We start from the raw sequence: 18,047 nt of genomic DNA on the forward strand, positions 1-18,047 counted from the left end.
TTATAATCGATTCAGAAGTGCCCATGATGAATTAATAAAAAAACAAATTTTAATATATTTTTTTAATTATTTACCAACTTTTACAGAATTTATTTATTTATTTATTGATATATAATTTTACTCATAAATAACACTTACATAAATATAGCCTCAAATCTTGATACACAATCTTTACAATGAAAAATAAATATACACCAATATAAATAAAGTTTTATGAATATAAATGAACAGTGTAAAATGTTAGTCTCCAGAAATTTATTTATAGACATATAATATTTTATTATGACACAATATTGGTTATGTTTACAATACATGCTCTTTTCTTGGTTGTATTGAACGATTAACTAAGTGACACTATGCGCATGCGCATGTACCCTTGAGACCGAAATGAATAATGATAATAATCATAATAATAAATTATGTGTTACATCGGCGCGCGCAACTTCGTCACACGCCAAAAATACACTCTGATCTGTTTTCCCAAACGCGCCAAAAGAAGTATAACTTCAAAAAAATATGATTTACTGACAAAACGACAAAATATAATGATCGTTTAGAATATCACTAGTTTTATTATATTATCAAATGTATATAACAAAATATTAAATTTGAATAATACTTATTTAAACGTTAAAATAATATTTTCAAAACGTTTTTCAAGTAAACCAATTACGTTGACAATACCCCACCTTTCAGTAACCACTTTTAAAAAATAATTATAATATTCGCGCCTAGAGCAAATGTTCCAATCGGGCCTCGCACTTGCTAAAACCAGCCCTGCCAATAGGTACCTACCTGTTCGTGGTCGATTTTAATTGAATAGGTACTCGGAAAAGTGGATATACCTGTATGTATATAAGTATGTATATTCATTACATTATAGCGGTGTTTATAATTTATAATAATATATTATATAAAATGGAGCATCGATTTCAAGAATGTTATCAGTTTATTATTGTTACGCAATTTAACTACATATATAAATACTAATCGATTCACTCATAAATAAACCTTTCCAACTAACTATTAATTAACATATTAACACATAAATAATCTGTTCCTGTTTGCAGGCGTATAGATTTTTCATCGTAGGTATATATCGCAATATTTTTTATTTGATAGTAAATTTTCATATTTGCAATAAATTTATCGAATCGAACTCGCGCTGTTATCGCATTGCTGAATCAAATATAAAACAGATTGAGAAAAATGCTATGAAAAACGTCACACAATATAGTGATGTATTGTAAGTTCCTAACAATAATTATTGATTCAAATATTTTCTGGAAAATATAACTATGTAATGATGAAAAATAATTTACATTGTATTCATGATTATAGCCCAAAACTATTGATGACAGTGGCGAAGGGTGACTTTTGGAAAGAGGTAGGCTGTGGAGATTATAGAGAAAGAAAACACTTGTCAGGTATACTTACGGGAAATTAGAAGATAATACGATATTACTACTGATGAATAGGTACACAATAATGACAACGACACACTAATTTATTCGATCCAATAGCTCACTGACGACATAAAATTGAGCGATGAGTTTATATTATGTACTTTTCTAAACACATCACAAATCATTAGATAAAATTATGTTTTATTTAAAAAAAAAAAAACAAGCAATTTGTTTATAAGAGATTGAATGCCATATAAATTATGTTTTTTAAAATATCTAATTATTAATTATTTTGGACAAAGCTGCAGTCATAGATAGAGTTGGGTTTCGGGAATTCTCGAGAATTTTTCGAGATTTTAAATCCTGAATCTCGAGAATTGAAATTTTTAACATTTCGGAAAATCCCGGATCTCGAGAATCTTTTCTCGGGATTCGGGATTTCTTTATTATCAAATATTAACTGAAAAAACGATTTTCTATATGAAAAAACTGGACAGGAAAAGACTGGTCGGGGCATTTAACACAATTAAGCCAACGTCGACTCAAAATGAGCGCAAGTTTAGCAAAATCAGAGAATTTTGTATCTCAAAAGCGTACAGATTGTCAGACGCAGCGATTGACAGTCTGTGCTTTTTGAAATACTATTTTAATAATGTTTTGAATTATTTTTGTTTTCCTACTTTTATTTTGTTTGTCTTCTTACATAAATAAAAAAAATCATATTTTTTTGAAATTTGTCTGTTTTTACACAGATTTTAGGATAAATATCGCCTAGTATAGAGTATTCGCCTTTGATTGATGATTAGTTCAATTATTACCTTGTTGCTCATAATTTCAACTGTGAATCTAATACCCATGTCTAGTATAATAAATAATAATATTACTTTATAACAGTGTTCGAAAACCGGTTTCATTATGTGAGGTAAAGATAAATACTGTTTCTAATGCGCAAATGCTAATAATTTTTTAATATAAAAAATAGTTTTACTGCAGGCATCTAACATAATATTATTGTTACGTCACCTAAATAATACTACAACTAGATAACTCTGTTTTGGTCATTGTTGGAAAAATGAAATTTAAACTTTACTTGATTAACATACATGTAGGTAGGCTATAATTATCATTGAAAATAAAAATGGAAAATTGAGCTTTGTCTAATTGGGACAATGTTCAATTAAATGAAAAAATATTTTAGATATGTTATTGTATTTATTTAATGCATTTATCGTTTTATAGTTATGTAATATTTTCAAGCACAAAATTAATACCGTTCCCATTAACTGCTGTCTTACCTTATTTTATCATTTCGTAGAGAAGGAAATGTAGAATCATATTCAATAGCTATCTCAAAAAACAGTGAAAATTCAGTTATCTAGTTGTAGTATTAATTGTGGTGAGCTACAATTTAGAGATGGTGTTGGCTAGTTTTTAAAAATCAATTAAACCCTGCCTAAACCAAACCATAATAGTTTTGGTATACTTGGCCGATAGGACAAAATTGTGCACACTTTTTCATCCATACCTACTTACTTGTTTTCGTTGAATTAAGAATACATATTGTTGGTTTTTGACTATTATATTTATGACTTAGCTTTTGCAGCGTTTAAAAATAAGTTTTAAAAACTAACCAACACCATCTGTAAATTGTATTCTTATTATTTCAATGAAAACAAATACGTATGACTGACAAAGTTTAGTATGCACTATTTATGGCGGATTTTAACAGCCTACCTCTACCCTTCGCCACTGAAAAAACATCCCCATTCCATAATTTGATTCTCATAAATGCATATAAATTAATTTAATATTTTTTAAACGTCGATATTAATATTATGCGCTCTATAATGTACCCTAGGGGCGGCAGGTTATATGAAAGTATGGTGAGCCGGCTTGTATGACGAAAAAGTATGGTGGGGCGGGCTGGTAATCAATTTGTGCCAAAATTTGAACGTTAACATTATATTATATGGGTACGTTATAATGACCAAAGTAAATCCTCTGTGATGCCCTGAATTTTTTTTTATCGCGTCGCTATTTTTCGTAAGTTATCGGCTATTGTTGGCCTGCTTCATTCAGCTGTATGAGAAAGCCGATTCCTTGCCCATCTTTTAATTTAATACCTCTATGAATGTACATATGATGAAAAGCAATGTTATTATAACCACCTACTTCTACTTGATTAAATTATTGCTAAAATGTACATGTGCGGTAGGTAGCGTGGAATAAAGTCAATCAAGTGTTTTCCCGAGCAACAATTGACATTTCTTTGAAATTTATGGCAATAATAATAATTAGCATTGTCTGTTAGAATTGACAATAATATAATTTATGAGTCGCAAATACATGCTGGAGGCAAACGGAAAAAACACCGACCTGGGTGGATACTTACCTATTACTTGACATGCTATATTTTTAACATTCTAAATAAGTTATTACATTTACATTTGAAGAAAAAAAACTGTCATTTAAGCTTGACATCATTAACCACTAGCCATGGGTTAATTCGTAGATTGACAGATTTCTCATGTCTCAACAATGTCACCAAAACAGTATAAAAAGATAATTATTATTATACGGTTACACAGTAATAAAAATGTAGGTACAGTCCTACAAACTTATCTGAAGAACGGTCAAAAATGCAACTACGAACTACCATATGGACGCCATTTTGAAAACGTCATTCGAATGTCAGATTCTGTCCAATTGCTAGTCTTGATCGTGTAGTTTTCGACTGTGGCTCCCCCATCGATTCTTCAGATAAGTTTTGTAATGAATGAATATGGATAGCACGTGATCTACCTGTCTTATAGATTTTTGTTCTAAATAACAAAAGCAGCGAATTTCATACAACATAACTTTACTATCATGAGGCTTTAGGGCACATCGAGGTCCTATGCGTTGATTCAGGATTCCAACCCTCCTGCGATAGAAATTAAACCAGTGATTCCGAAACCGGTGTATCGCGAGTGATTGGGAAATGTGCCGCAGGGTTTCATTCACTTGTACGTATGCAGTTCGCCGTATCACACTTCACCGTGAAATTTTGTATCGGAAATATATGGCCGTAAGTATATTAAAGACCGTCCGACCTCTTTGGGTCGTATAGTACTGACATAAAATTCATGTCAACATAAAACACGGTTCTTGTCGGTTTACATGAAGCCAGTAACAAACAAATTTTTAAAATACCCGATATACCGGATTATTTGTAAGGTTAGGTTAGGTTTTTATTCTTGAATTCATGAATTTTGCCAAAATTAACTATGAAATAATCATATTGAATATAATAAAATTGGAGACCGTACGGTCATCTCTTTCCGATAGAAAACTCACGGCGAACTGTGCCACGGTGAAATGCTTTACGTACAATTTACATGTAACCTTTCATTCAATGTCAATTCTGATAAAAATTAAATGTCATAAATTGGTTCTACTGGTATGTAAGGTCGGAGTGTCTGGGATTGAATTCATTCGGTCAAAACCAAATGCCGCCTATTCATCGCTTGCATTCTGACGGTGCTGCTTTACGGGAGCGAATCATATCACCTTACGAAGGCTCAGAGCAACCGTATACTGAGCTTCGAAAACAGATGTTTGCGACGGATACTGGGTGTGCGTTGGTATGGCTTTAGGAGCAACAAGGAGAGAAGATAGCGCACCAATATTATCATGCTGAGAGTGAAGAGGCGACGTTGGACCTGGCTCGGCCACGTGCTGCGGATGCCAGAAGATAATTACAACCTGGCTTGGCTATACTTCAAGCCAACAGGAATTCGGCGTCCTGGAAGGCCGCTAAATACTATATAGAGTGTATACGGCGGAGCTACGGAGTGATGGTTTGACATGGGACGATGCAAGAAGAATGGGGAGCAACATGGATTCTTGGAGGCGCCTCGTGGTGTCCATATGCTCCAACTAAGGGGCGGATATGGCCGAAGAAGAAGGTATGTAAGTATATTAAAAAGTCATCTGCGACGCAATTTTACAACGTTTTTATTAGCTCGTATTCTTATTTGTCCGGTGATTGTTTATCCAATACAAATCTTGCAATCGATTTTTAGCTAACTTCCCGACTAGCTAGACATTTGAAACTTTTAGAATATATCAGAACACGATGCCAATGCATTATTTTAATGCTTTTAGCCATCTTTAAGTAAAATTGAATTAATTTTCAGTTAATTCTGTTTTGTAAGAAAAGTTATTTCGGAAGAAATCCGTAATCCAATCCACTATTATTGGTTGCTAAGGGGGTGGTCCTAGCAACTAAATTATTAATATATACGTGCGTTACTATGGGAATCAAAATGATATTTCAGTATATTTATTTGTTTGTGTTTTTTTTTATTATTTACTTCATATCAAGTACAAGTTTGAGCATATTGAGCATAATAATTCAACAGTAAATTTAAAAACGTTGTATATAAAAAGTTCTTTTTATCTTGTAATTATTTTAAAATGTTCTTGCACACTATTTTTGAAGTTATAATTGATCACATTGTCTCATTTATTATCTTCAATGTTATGCCACTCCAACGGACTCAATCACTCTCTTGCGAAATTCCAAAAATCCTCCAAGCCAGCAATCATTAAAAATTACAAAGGAAGCAGCTCTCGAAATGGAAAATTTTACGAACCGGAGCGCTTGATAATTTTACGAAAATATTAACACTGTTACTTATCTAATTCCATACATATATGTATTTAAAAAAAAACGATTGTGTTAGATTTTTTTGTAATATGACATATCTCGCTCAGACTGTAAAGTTAATATTTACACGAGACGGAGCGATAATTTTGGGGATTGTATGCACCGGAACGGCGCTCGGGTGCGTTCCGGTCCATTTCGAGCCCTGGATAGAAGTTGGTGAAATAAATGAAGATGTGTACATTGGTGGTGTAACAGCCGGCGTTAATTATCTAACTATACACCCGGCACTTTTCTAATTTAAACTGGAAGGAATATATAAGTCATTTTATTGATTTTTGAAGGTGGTGGATACTAATATTTGAAACTTTGAATACATTTTTTTTAAATGAAGGGATTTTAGGCACCAATGACATATTAAATGGACAACTCACTTCATACCGGCGCGCACGAGAAATTGTGCATGAAAGTCATTCACAGATGTATATGTAGATGTCACGTGACCATATGACGTATCCATTTCCATTATGCGATACAAGCTTCGAGAATTTATAGTAATATAACCTTTATTGTAATGGCGTATTAGTGTCATGACTCATTGCGTTAGAAACAGATTCTCGGTAGCTCACGACTTCTCGGAGATTAGACGCAAGTGAGCCCAGCGCATCACAGGCGACTGTCCAATGGTTTCTGTCATTCAATTGCGTTGAATAAACATTATCTTAAAATGGCATTTTATAAATAATAAATAATACTAACACATGAAAAGTGATATCCCATCTTTCTTGGAGTGTTTAGTAGACTTTTTTTACAATTTTTAACTAGGCACATTGGCATTTTGTAACACAATAATAACGGTGGAGTCGAAACCTGACAGTCAGAAATTTTGTATGGGCAGACCCAGCGGTGTCGCCAGACCGCTTGCAAACAGAATGTTCATTTGAGCGTAGGATACCGATATTAAAATATGAATTTCGCGATCCGGCAGACCCGACACAAAGTGAGTGTCATTTTATTTTCTAGATGCTTCGTCCATATTAATATCATTGTTAGGCACCCTCTAAATTCGGCCACCCTTGCACAATGCAAATTATGACGGAAGAGGAGACCCTGTTTACTATGCGAAATGTACAAAATATGATAATTTTACGAGTCCGTAAAAAGTATACCTAGGTACGTATAGAAGTATTCTTCGGTGTGCCCCGAACATTTTATAATTTATTTTAAATGTTTGCTATGGTATGGGAAATGTTGAAAATCATTAAATGAAATAAAGCAACTATTGTGAAATATATAATTATACTTATAAGTACCAGTGGTGAAGGGTAGAGGTAGGCTGCTAAAATCGACTATAAATAGTGCAGATTAAACTTTGTTAGTCATACGTATTTGTTTTTATTGAACTACGACTACAATTTACGGATAGTGCTAGCTAATTTTTAAAAATCAATTTAACACTATCTAAACTAAACCATAATAATTTTGGTATGTTTTGGGCGATACGATAAAATTGTGCACACTTTTTCATTCATAATTTGTTTTCGTTGGATTAAGAATAGGTACCTACATATTACACAATATATTGTTGGTTCATTTTTTTAAATTCATTAAGCCCTGCCTGTACCACACGACAATAGATAAAAAAATATTATTATATCTATAAAATATCCAAAGTTATGTATGATTTAATTCCATAATTTTAGAAAAATTATTTATATAAGTACTAATATTTTTTGACTATTATATTATATTATGGGATAGTTTTTCGCAGGGTTTAATTTAATTTAAAAACTCACGAACACTGTAGTCTTGTGTCTTATTTCAATGAAAAGAAATAGGTACGTATGACTGACAAAGTTTAATGTGCACTGTTTAAGGCGGATCTTAACAGCCTACATCCACCCTTCGCCACTGCCTTGTACTACAGTACACAAAATATATATTCTTTTGCATTTCAATAAAATTTAAAAACTTAGTTTTGATGACTATATTCATATCGTTATCTCATTAGTTAGGAACTCCCCTTGTGAAATATACAGGGCTCGAAATAGCTGAGCGCACCGGAGCACAATTCCTCAAGATTATCGCTTCGACTTGTGAAAGAAATAAATATTGCGTTCAGGTTGGTGAATTATTAAAAACTTATTAAATTTACTCACTTTATATTATATGTTTTTTTTAAATTTAATACAAAACTTGTCTCCATGGTCCATGACGCGTCGTGGACCCCGTTTTTTGCCTGCGGCGTTGACAACATTTGCATGCCACAAGTTTATAAACTGTTATTCCATTTGACTGTCTGAGCTAGGTATAAAAAAACTAATTAACACATTTATTTTATATTCTCAATAAAGGTATATAGGTACATTTAGGTACATAAATATGTTAATATATACGGAAAATTATCGAGCACCAAACTGAAAGCCGTCTCTTCATATTGTAATGTTGCAACAAACCGTCTATTAATGTATATGTGGTAAAATCGCAAACTTTGGTGACAAATTAATTTTATGTTAATCGCTCTTTGGTGAAAGTAGTTATTTTGAAATGTGTTGTGATTTTAAAAATCACAGCACGTACGAAGGTACAAAAGAACATACTTATTTCCATTTCGAAGCACAGCTGTACATTTGAATTCCATCTGATTACACAAACCTGTAAGTACATCAGAGCCAGAGTACCGTAAGTCAAATTTTGCCGAAAATTAGGTAAGTTTAGATTTTCTACATAAATTATCATTTTGTCTGTCAAAGCCCAAAGACGATCAAAAAACAGGCGTACGGCACCTTTGCATGTATGTCCTGACGTAATATAAGTACCCATCCAAGTAATGAACACCTGGCCTGAAACATCCTGTTACCTACATGACGTAACTTCTTATGGCTGTCGTGTGTAACGGGTCTTTTGATGAAAACTGCTACATATTGACTGGAGACACCGGTGTCCAGACACAGGTGTCTCGAAAGGCTGCATTGACACATAAATGATTGGGCGCGTTCAGAAGGAGACACACGTGTGTCGCGTACATTTATATGTATATGCAGTGTCCAGAGATATCGGTGTCCAGACACCAGTGTCTCGTGTGAAACGGCTCTTAAGAGTATAAGTCATTAACAACAACTTTTCAGGAGAGCAATTATTTTTTATTAATTTGATGACTTTTATTGGGTGATCTAATATATTATGCACACATTAATTAAATTAAATTAAAGCAGGATTTTAACCAGTGCCCCGACATACCTCCAGAAGAGTTAATCACTGGCTGACATTTTATTATCCTTCACGGTAGATAGTTGACCACGGGGAGGTAGATAAAATTTACACTAAGTAATTTAGATATATATATTTTTTAATATAAGTAGAAATCATTTATAAAAATAAATAGTTGTGGATTTACCTAAGATCTAAAGGCTACCATACATGATCAGTTTTACCTTCAGTTTCGCCTGACCCGCTGGGAATCCGTACCATGTGTGGGTATTTTGGCCTCGAGGTCTATGCGCGTCGGCGGCCGGAGCGACTGAAGCGATTCAATTAGATCCGCCTGACCGGATGGACTGACCGGATTGTGTGTGGCCAATCCCTTCAGTCGGTGCTCGGGCAACAGTCGTGTGGGACTTGTGCGTGATACTATTGATCGCGTTGTGCGTATTTAACAAAATGGCGTCGTGGTCCAAAGACGTTTTTATTAGAATTCATTGAATTATTTAGAACATTACAACCATTTTGGTTCATAAAATCAAAAAACTACTACTAAAAAGGAAAGCGCAACATGATTTGCTTTTGAATAAAGTTTTTACGATTGAACTGATAGCTAATCGTGATACAATTACAAAAAAAGAAAAATTACGTACTTAGTTCATTTCGAAAAGAATTAAAAAAAGTTTAAGCATCTGTGGAATCGGGTGCATCTGCTGATCAAGTTTCTTTAACCAAAACTATGGTAGTATAATGAATTTATATTTCTGAAAGTCCAAAAAGAACCTCTGGACTCAACTACGAGCATAGATATTGTTCTCTTTTTGTTTGTTCCCTTTTATATCGGTATGCGCTTTCACTCCTTGCGATAGATAAAATAATCAGAACTGACACGATTGCATTGTGTATGTCCACGCATCCGTTCAGGCCAAACTGAAGCAGTTTCGCTTGTTCAGTTTCGCCTTTCCATGTATGCGATGATGACCACGTGAGGGAAAAAACACTATAGATTCAAACACAGAATTGAGTATATTGAAAATTTTCATCTAGCACTGCTTTGACAGCTCAGATTTTCCGGATGGTGTCTTCATTTTTAATGAGTGAATAATAATCGGAATTGTTCATTGAAAACTTTTGGCATTCTGAATATTATCAACCAGTCTTATATCAGAACTATGATTTATCAATAAGTAGTAAACACAACGAAATAATATGATTTTGTTATACATACTAAAGTATAAATACTGACTGACATATTGTGTTATATCGCGAATTAAAACAAAGGAATACCTACAGAAAAACCGGAAAACGGTTTAGAACGATGTTTGAATTTTGTTTAAATAATTAATAATATTAGGTGCATACCTATTCTAGCGGAATGTAATAATTATTATAATGCATACTATAGTATCTAGATCAGGGGCCTAAATAAATAATAATATATCAACACAGCGAAAAACTGCAAATCGCATCGTAGCAAACAGAACACTATTACCGCCTGCGAATGCCAAACAACGCAAATATTATTTAATTACCCATTTATCTGTAACGTTTTATCGAAAATACATGTAAATATGTAAGAATAAGCGAGACAGGGAGAAGGCGTGTTAAATGGGACAAAGTGAAAGAAAAGATACATACCTATACGTATACATAAACGCAAAGATAAAATTTTAAAAATAAACTGACACGAAAATAAAGTAATCGTTTATTTTAATCGGGTGTTAATGTTCCAGGTGGTAGAAAAGAGATCACATACTTTCGTGAAACTTGTGAGAGGAAACCTGGCCTTCACCCAGGGAAATGTTTTAAAAAATATCACACTATTTTAAATACTTAGTACATTTTTTTTATTTGATACCTTACAACTTAGAAACCATGAAACAATTACATAATATGTTCTTAATTAATTGTATTGTGTATATTGCCCATTTGATTTAAGAATATTATTAAAATCTTAAGGAGTAGGTAGAACCAAACCATCATAAATCGTCCGGTGTTCGAATTTAGAACTAAGTTCATCACGATATAAAAATTATTGAATGACATGTCAAATATTAGCATGTGGCGCCCTCACTCAGCGGACAATTTATACTGGTGGATCTATACCTACAATGTGTTTTTTTTAGGGAGTGCAAAGGGTACCACGGCATGACTGCAATAATTGTCTAGCGGCTGTCCACACGCTAAACGTCATTTTTGATTTGTCTTACATTATATTCCGGGGATAACAAATAGGATTTGATCGGCGTGCCAAAATATGCCGATTTTTTTTTAATTGGTGGCGCGTGCCATTCCTTTAGGTGTAGGTACACATGATATAATCTAAACCATATTTGTTGAATATTAAAAAAAAAACACAAGTAGGTACATTGAGAACTATATTGCTTATTGAATACTAATACAAAAAAATGATAGGTACACATAAAATGAAAGAACATAAGGAAATATAAAAACATATCATAATAACACACTAATTTTTGAACATATATAATTTTAAAAACACTACTTTTCTGAGAAAATATATTATAAGATTTATATTATAACCAATAGAAAACAACTTTTCGAAAAAAGTAAGACACCCCACAGGAATCGATCTTGCATCTCTCAGTATCGATAGCACATTTTGGTTTAGCACTTTAAGGCTATACCTCAGCTGAGGCATGGTCTGAAAAGATCGTGACTAGGCGATGCGCGGATCGTGCAAATGACGCGTGCCGAACAAAATATAATTTGTCATAAAAATCCAATATGCGTCCATTAATATTATGTTTATTGTTATTTTACAATTTTTTTTTCGACCATGTCCGATTCTAGTAGGATCATTTGGGCCTCCACAGAGTAGTGGTTTGTATTAACAGATTTTGTTTTTTACGAGAAATGCATGTCAGCCACTTGCTCAACCTATTAGGTCCATACACTGACTCACACACAAATTGAAAAATAATATGTGTACTTGCCAGACCCAGACCCAGACCGTGGGTGTAAATATATATTACTAATAATAATAGTAGGTATATTCATTGACATGTTTTCTTTTTTAAGTAGGTACATACGTAAATTTTTTTAGTCATCTTTACACGATTTAAAAATATTTTCATCCGACGCCATGACAAAATAAATCGACGTGCAGACACCTCGACTGTCGGTCTCCGAATGGCAACGCGGCCGAAATTTCGTTCCACATACAGTTGAAAATTATTTGCCGTTTCACTTATGTACGCTCGCAGGTCACTTTTGAAGACATGTTTGGTTTAGCGAACAATATCGTCATTCGTCATACACACCTCCGTCATATAATTTTTCAAACGTAGTGATTTATTATTATCGAAGTGACATTGAAAAAATATGTTTAATTAACAGGTGTCAATGAATAGTTCGAAATACATATTGCTATAACCTTTTAGTATTGCAGGGTATTTTCCTCAGAAACTCTAACATCGATAACATAGCTGTTAATTGAGTAAACATGTTTTGTGTTATGCAGGAATGCAATTATTGTGCAATAATTAACATAAATTAAATTTGTTTCTTCAAAATACTTAGCATCAAACGAATGATCCAAATATTAATAGGTACTTTCCACAAATGTAATCCTGAGTATTTACTTTTTTTTTTATTGATACCGAAATCCGTGATTGAAAAGACCATTGCCCACTGTAGAAGGAAGCCGATACATTACACGACTGGTCCTAATTTCGCCCCTCCCGTTGTCTATGGATGACCTGTCATTGTCTATAGAGTGCTCATAGGTACTTACGCGTCTGTCATTTTCACGTGTCGGAGTATTCTTAGTTTCAGATTAATTGGAGACCTACGAGTTCATCTGATTTAGTGGTTATGTGTTATTAATAATTATTGGAAGTGACGATCAAGGTAAGTAAACTTCTTCTGTGTATAATAATATCATAATACACTAGGACGTTTGTCAATGTGACAGTCGATTCTAAACGACAATAACTAATTACTTATTTATACTCTTCAGGTGATACATCAGTGAAACGTCAAATAATTTTCAACTATAGGCGCGACGAAATTTTAGACTCGCTCGCATTCTGAGAGAGAACGTCGAGCAGGAAACACGTAACTTTGTTTCGTGATGGCGACGGGCGTATTAATTCTTAAATCGTGTAAAGATGACTAAAAACGTTACCCATTTACTTTAAAAAGAAAACATGTCAATGAATATATTATTATTGTTACTAATAGAACAATTAACAGAACATAAAATGGACGTATGTTGGATTTATATGACAAATTATATTTCGTTTGGCATGCGTCGTTCGCACCCGCGACCCGCAATCCGCGCATCGCCTAGCCACGATCTTTTTAGACCGTGCCTCAACTGATGTAGGTATAGTCTTCAGTCATTATAGAATAGCAAACTCTGCATGCAAGTACGTCATCAATAAATAGTATGGCAGTGGACCACTCGTTGCTTGTGGAAAAAGTTATGCTCAGGCTTTATTAATCTAAAGATGGCGATGAAAAGACTCATTTACACATTTTGATGTTTTAAAAAATAATATTGGTAATAATAATTATGATAAAATTTCCAGTTTAAAGGCCAGTGTTAAAACCTACTGTTTTAATATCAGCGGACTTAACTCGATATAAGCTCACTTAATATTTGTCTCGAAAACGACCTGGCAATAATTACGAGTAAGCCCGATCTAGCTTGCATCTTACTCTAACTAATAGTCAGCGCATGACGACTTGCTCTGTCCGCTCAGACATGAATTTTTGGTAGCTTGCAAGCTTTGGGTTGCAGACACCTTAGTCGGCTCGCACATTGGAACTCGTCTCGCCTAAAAACGCATCGAATACGTCGATGTGACGTCATCGTCATTTAACGAAACAACATAACACGTGTTGCCAAATGGAGCTTCGCAGATCGATCGAATGCAACTGTTTCGGCTGAAAAAAACATCTGGCTGTTGCATTCGACATGTTGCATCCTTCTCGGGCTCCGAGTCGGTGGGTCGAAGTCACAAAGAAACACATGCGAATTGGTCATTCCTATACCGGCTCGCCGATCGCCGCATTGAAATATCAATACGTTTCGAAGGCTACGCGCGACTGTCGGTAGATAGATGTGCGAGGTTGTGTCATGCAACACTGGCCGCCTGTTCTCGGAAGCTTTGATTTATGGCGGTAAGGCACACGAGGCGATTTGTGATGTGCGAGCCGGCTTAGGGTCACTATTCCAAGAACGCAAATTTAGTTTTACAGCCAGGGCAATACGGGTGAAATTCGGGAATCCATGTTAACGGTCTTAAGGGGGGACATGCTCGTCGAAGGTCAAAATTGAGTTTTTATTGTATTTTCAAACCATGATCCTGGACACTCCTTAAACGTTGTAGATAATCTATTTATATAATTTTGAAGCCTTATTATCCTTTATAGTTATTTTAAACATTTGATGACTGCATATGGAATTTTTGTTACATAAAATAGTATTCTTTTAAACCTCTCGCTCTAATGTTTTAGAATATAGTCATATTTCGGTACATAACTGTGCAGTGGTGCTAAGATTTTTTACTTTTATTAATTTTTAAACGCATTTATAAAACCATTAGTATAATTTATTACGAGATAATTTTTGTAAAATATTCACGATAAAAAAATATTTTGATAATCTCTGTGATCCCAAATTTGACAAGAATTAGGCATTTTATTATACAAAAAATCGGCAAGATTAACACATTTGAAGATGATTCTAAAGATACTTATTATAAGCTATGTCTTTGACCATTCTAGTGTGATAAACATCTTATGAATAATGATTGCTTTATAATAATTATTGACCTAAGAATAAGGTAGTGTTTTTTTGAAATACGCCATTTCTTTTGTCATTCCCTAGTGATTAAGCTACAACATACGGCCGTAGCCATAAATTGACAAACTATAATTAAAGTAGGGAGTAAAATTATGTTAACGCGCGTGTTTGAACATGTACCTAACTGAATTTTTTTATTTTTTTTTTAAACGGTACATGTTCAAACACGCGCGTCAATATCATTTTACTCCCTACTTCAATTATAGTTTGTCAATTTATGGCTACGGCCGTATGTTGTAGCTTAACCACTGGGGAATGACAAAAGGAATGGCATATTTCAAAAAAACACTACCTTATTCTTAGGTCAATAATTATTATAAAGCAATCATTATTCATAAGATGTTTATCACACTTGAATGCTCAAAGACATAGCTTATAATAAATATCTTTAGAATCATCTTCAAATGTGTTAATTTTGCCGATTTTTTGAATAATAAAATGCCTAATTCTTGTCAAATTTGGGTTCACAGAGATTATCAAAATAATTTTTTATCGTGAATATTTTACAAAAATTATCTCTTAATAAATTATGCTAATGGTTTTATAAATGCGTTTAAAAAATAATAAATGTAAAAAATCTTAAAACCACTGCACAGTTATGTACCGAAATATGACTATATTCTAAAACATTAGAGCGAGAGGTTTAAAAGAATACTATTTTATGTAACAAAAATACTTTATGCAGTCATCAAATGTTTAAAATAACTCTAAAAGATAATAAGGCATCAAAATTATATAAATAGATTATCTACAACGTTTAAGGAGTGTCGAGGATCATGGTTTGAAAATACAATAAAAACTCAATTTTGACCTTCGACGAGCATGTCCCCCCTTAACGCATTATACAAGGAAATATTTTAAGACGATATTCGTAATATCTTCTTTTGTGGTACATTTTTAAAATGACACTTGTATGGGAACTCCTCATCTAGTAGTAGGTATATCAATGTTAGGTACTAACTATACTTTCGTATTGTGTGGCACGTTTAGAAAGAATCGTGAAGGTGACGCTGGACGTTATGTTAGTTCTCAGAATCACCACAATAATTTTTACCAGACGTGATGTTCATTCTCTTCGCAAATTTTATTGTTATTTTTGTACTGTACTGATTCGATATTAAAGTGAATATTTCCACTATGTGCCTCTGGTAGGTGAATTAGTAGATATTCACCTTAACAATAATGTTTTCGCTAGCAGGTGCGCATTAATAACAATAACAAATGTTATAACAAATGGGTCGCGGGAACTGGTTGTAACAATGTAACATGTAACAATATGTAACATAACATATTTATAATATTATTGTCAAGCAATCGCTTAGGCCCGTTTCACACGGGACACCGGTGTCGCGCTAAATAAGAAGCATTTGTATTCGAATAAAGGGGATTTTGTATTATGTTTATGAACGCCCCAGAGCTATTGATTCAACGGATAATTTCGCGTTATAAATTAGAACATAAAACTTTCTGCGGTAATAAAAACAAGTGTATCGGTGGCTTGAGAATGTAGCGGCCGACGGAAAAGTGTACCGGGCACGCGTTGACTCATTAGCTCTGGAGCGTTCATAAACATAATACAAAGGCCTCCTATTTATTATATCGAGGGCGACACCGGTGTCCCTTCTGAAACGGGCCTTATTGTTAGTGGTCAGTGGTACATTATGTTCATGAAGCAGATAAGGCAGTTACTTGCTTCTTCAGAAAGCATGAAAATCTTAAAAAGTTGCATACACAATGATTTATCTACAATCTAAGTGTAAACAATCACTCAATGCATAAAACATTAAAATGTAAACAAATCCTAGCGACTTTTAACACTATAAAAAAGTTAATCGCAAAAAATGCAAAGGGGCCGCTAAGAAGGTAGGTACTTTAAGTGGATAAGTTTATATATGACATAGTATGTATGCATGCCAAAAACAATGTTATAATTACATAGGTATTATATATTATACTATGTTTACCTTTTTACAATTGTCGTCCGGAGAATCCATGGTAGTGCGGTTACTTGTAGAAGTAGATTAACTAATAAACCGTTTTTTTTTTTAAATATATTATAAATCAGTCTTTTTTATCACGACTCGTTTCTTATCGGTTACTAATAATTACTTATTGTCAAGTGAAACATTTTCATTGTTATGTTACCGTTTTTTTCCAAAACCGCCTGCGCAAAACTCAATTTATATAGGCAGGTTCACTAAACTGGATACAAACTGGCGTGGCATTACTCACTTTAGGTTCACTGCAAACATGGATGACCAAATTAAATTCTAATAACTTATTTACATACATGGAAAACGAGTTTGCAATTGCATTTAAAAATAGTAATTAAAGTGATTTGTCATTCGTTGATCATTTATAAATGTAGTTATTTAGGCGAAATGAATAAAATTGCTACTAGAGACAGATAATGACGGAATTACGACACGTATCTATAATTTTTAATTAAAATTAACTAAAATTAATACATTAAAAATTATCAATTAGTAACTAAAACCTTTTTTAAATTAAAAAATAAACTAACAAAAAATAATGTATATTTTAATAATAGGCAGGTACATATTATTTTACAACGTTTTTCTTAGCTCGTATTCTTATTTGTCCGGTGGTTCTTTGTCCGGTACAAATCTTATAATCGATTTTTAACTAACTTCCCGACTAGCTAGACATTTGAAACTTTTAGAATATATCAGAACACGATGCCGATGCATTTTTTAAATACTTTTAGCCATCTTTAAGTATTTTTGGATTCATTTTCAGTTAATTCTGTTTTGCATGAAAAGTTATTTCGACACTCTTATTGGTTGCTAGGGGTCCTAGCAACTAAATTATTAATATACACCTGCGTCACTATGGAAATCAATATGACATGTCAGATTGATATTTCAATATTATTTCTATCAAGTACATTTTTTTTTGATCGTCTAAGCTAGTCATGTCAAGTTTATATGATTCA

General features: G+C 33.4%; 1 protein-coding gene across 4 annotated transcripts in view; it reads right to left on the bottom strand.

The window, feature by feature from the left end:
• Positions 1 to 18,047, bottom strand: part of LOC147080047 (peptide transporter family 1) — a 72,807-nt gene that overhangs the window by 52,638 nt on the left and 2,122 nt on the right. For 3 of the 4 annotated variants that reach the window (XM_085947802.1, XM_085947818.1, XM_085947809.1), the window contains exon 2: positions 17,056 to 17,333. In XM_085947802.1, the coding sequence (XP_085803928.1) occupies positions 17,056 to 17,085 (30 nt within the window). In that variant the 5' untranslated portion in view covers positions 17,086 to 17,333. The remainder of the gene's footprint in view (positions 1 to 17,055; positions 17,334 to 18,047) is intronic. The other variant, XM_085947826.1, reaches the window with a different exon arrangement.

This window comes from Rhyacophila brunnea, unplaced genomic scaffold, assembly GCF_057557595.1.
Source record: "Rhyacophila brunnea isolate RB1 unplaced genomic scaffold, BYU_Rbru_1.0 scaffold_1, whole genome shotgun sequence".
Taxonomy (NCBI): domain Eukaryota; kingdom Metazoa; phylum Arthropoda; class Insecta; order Trichoptera; family Rhyacophilidae; genus Rhyacophila; species Rhyacophila brunnea.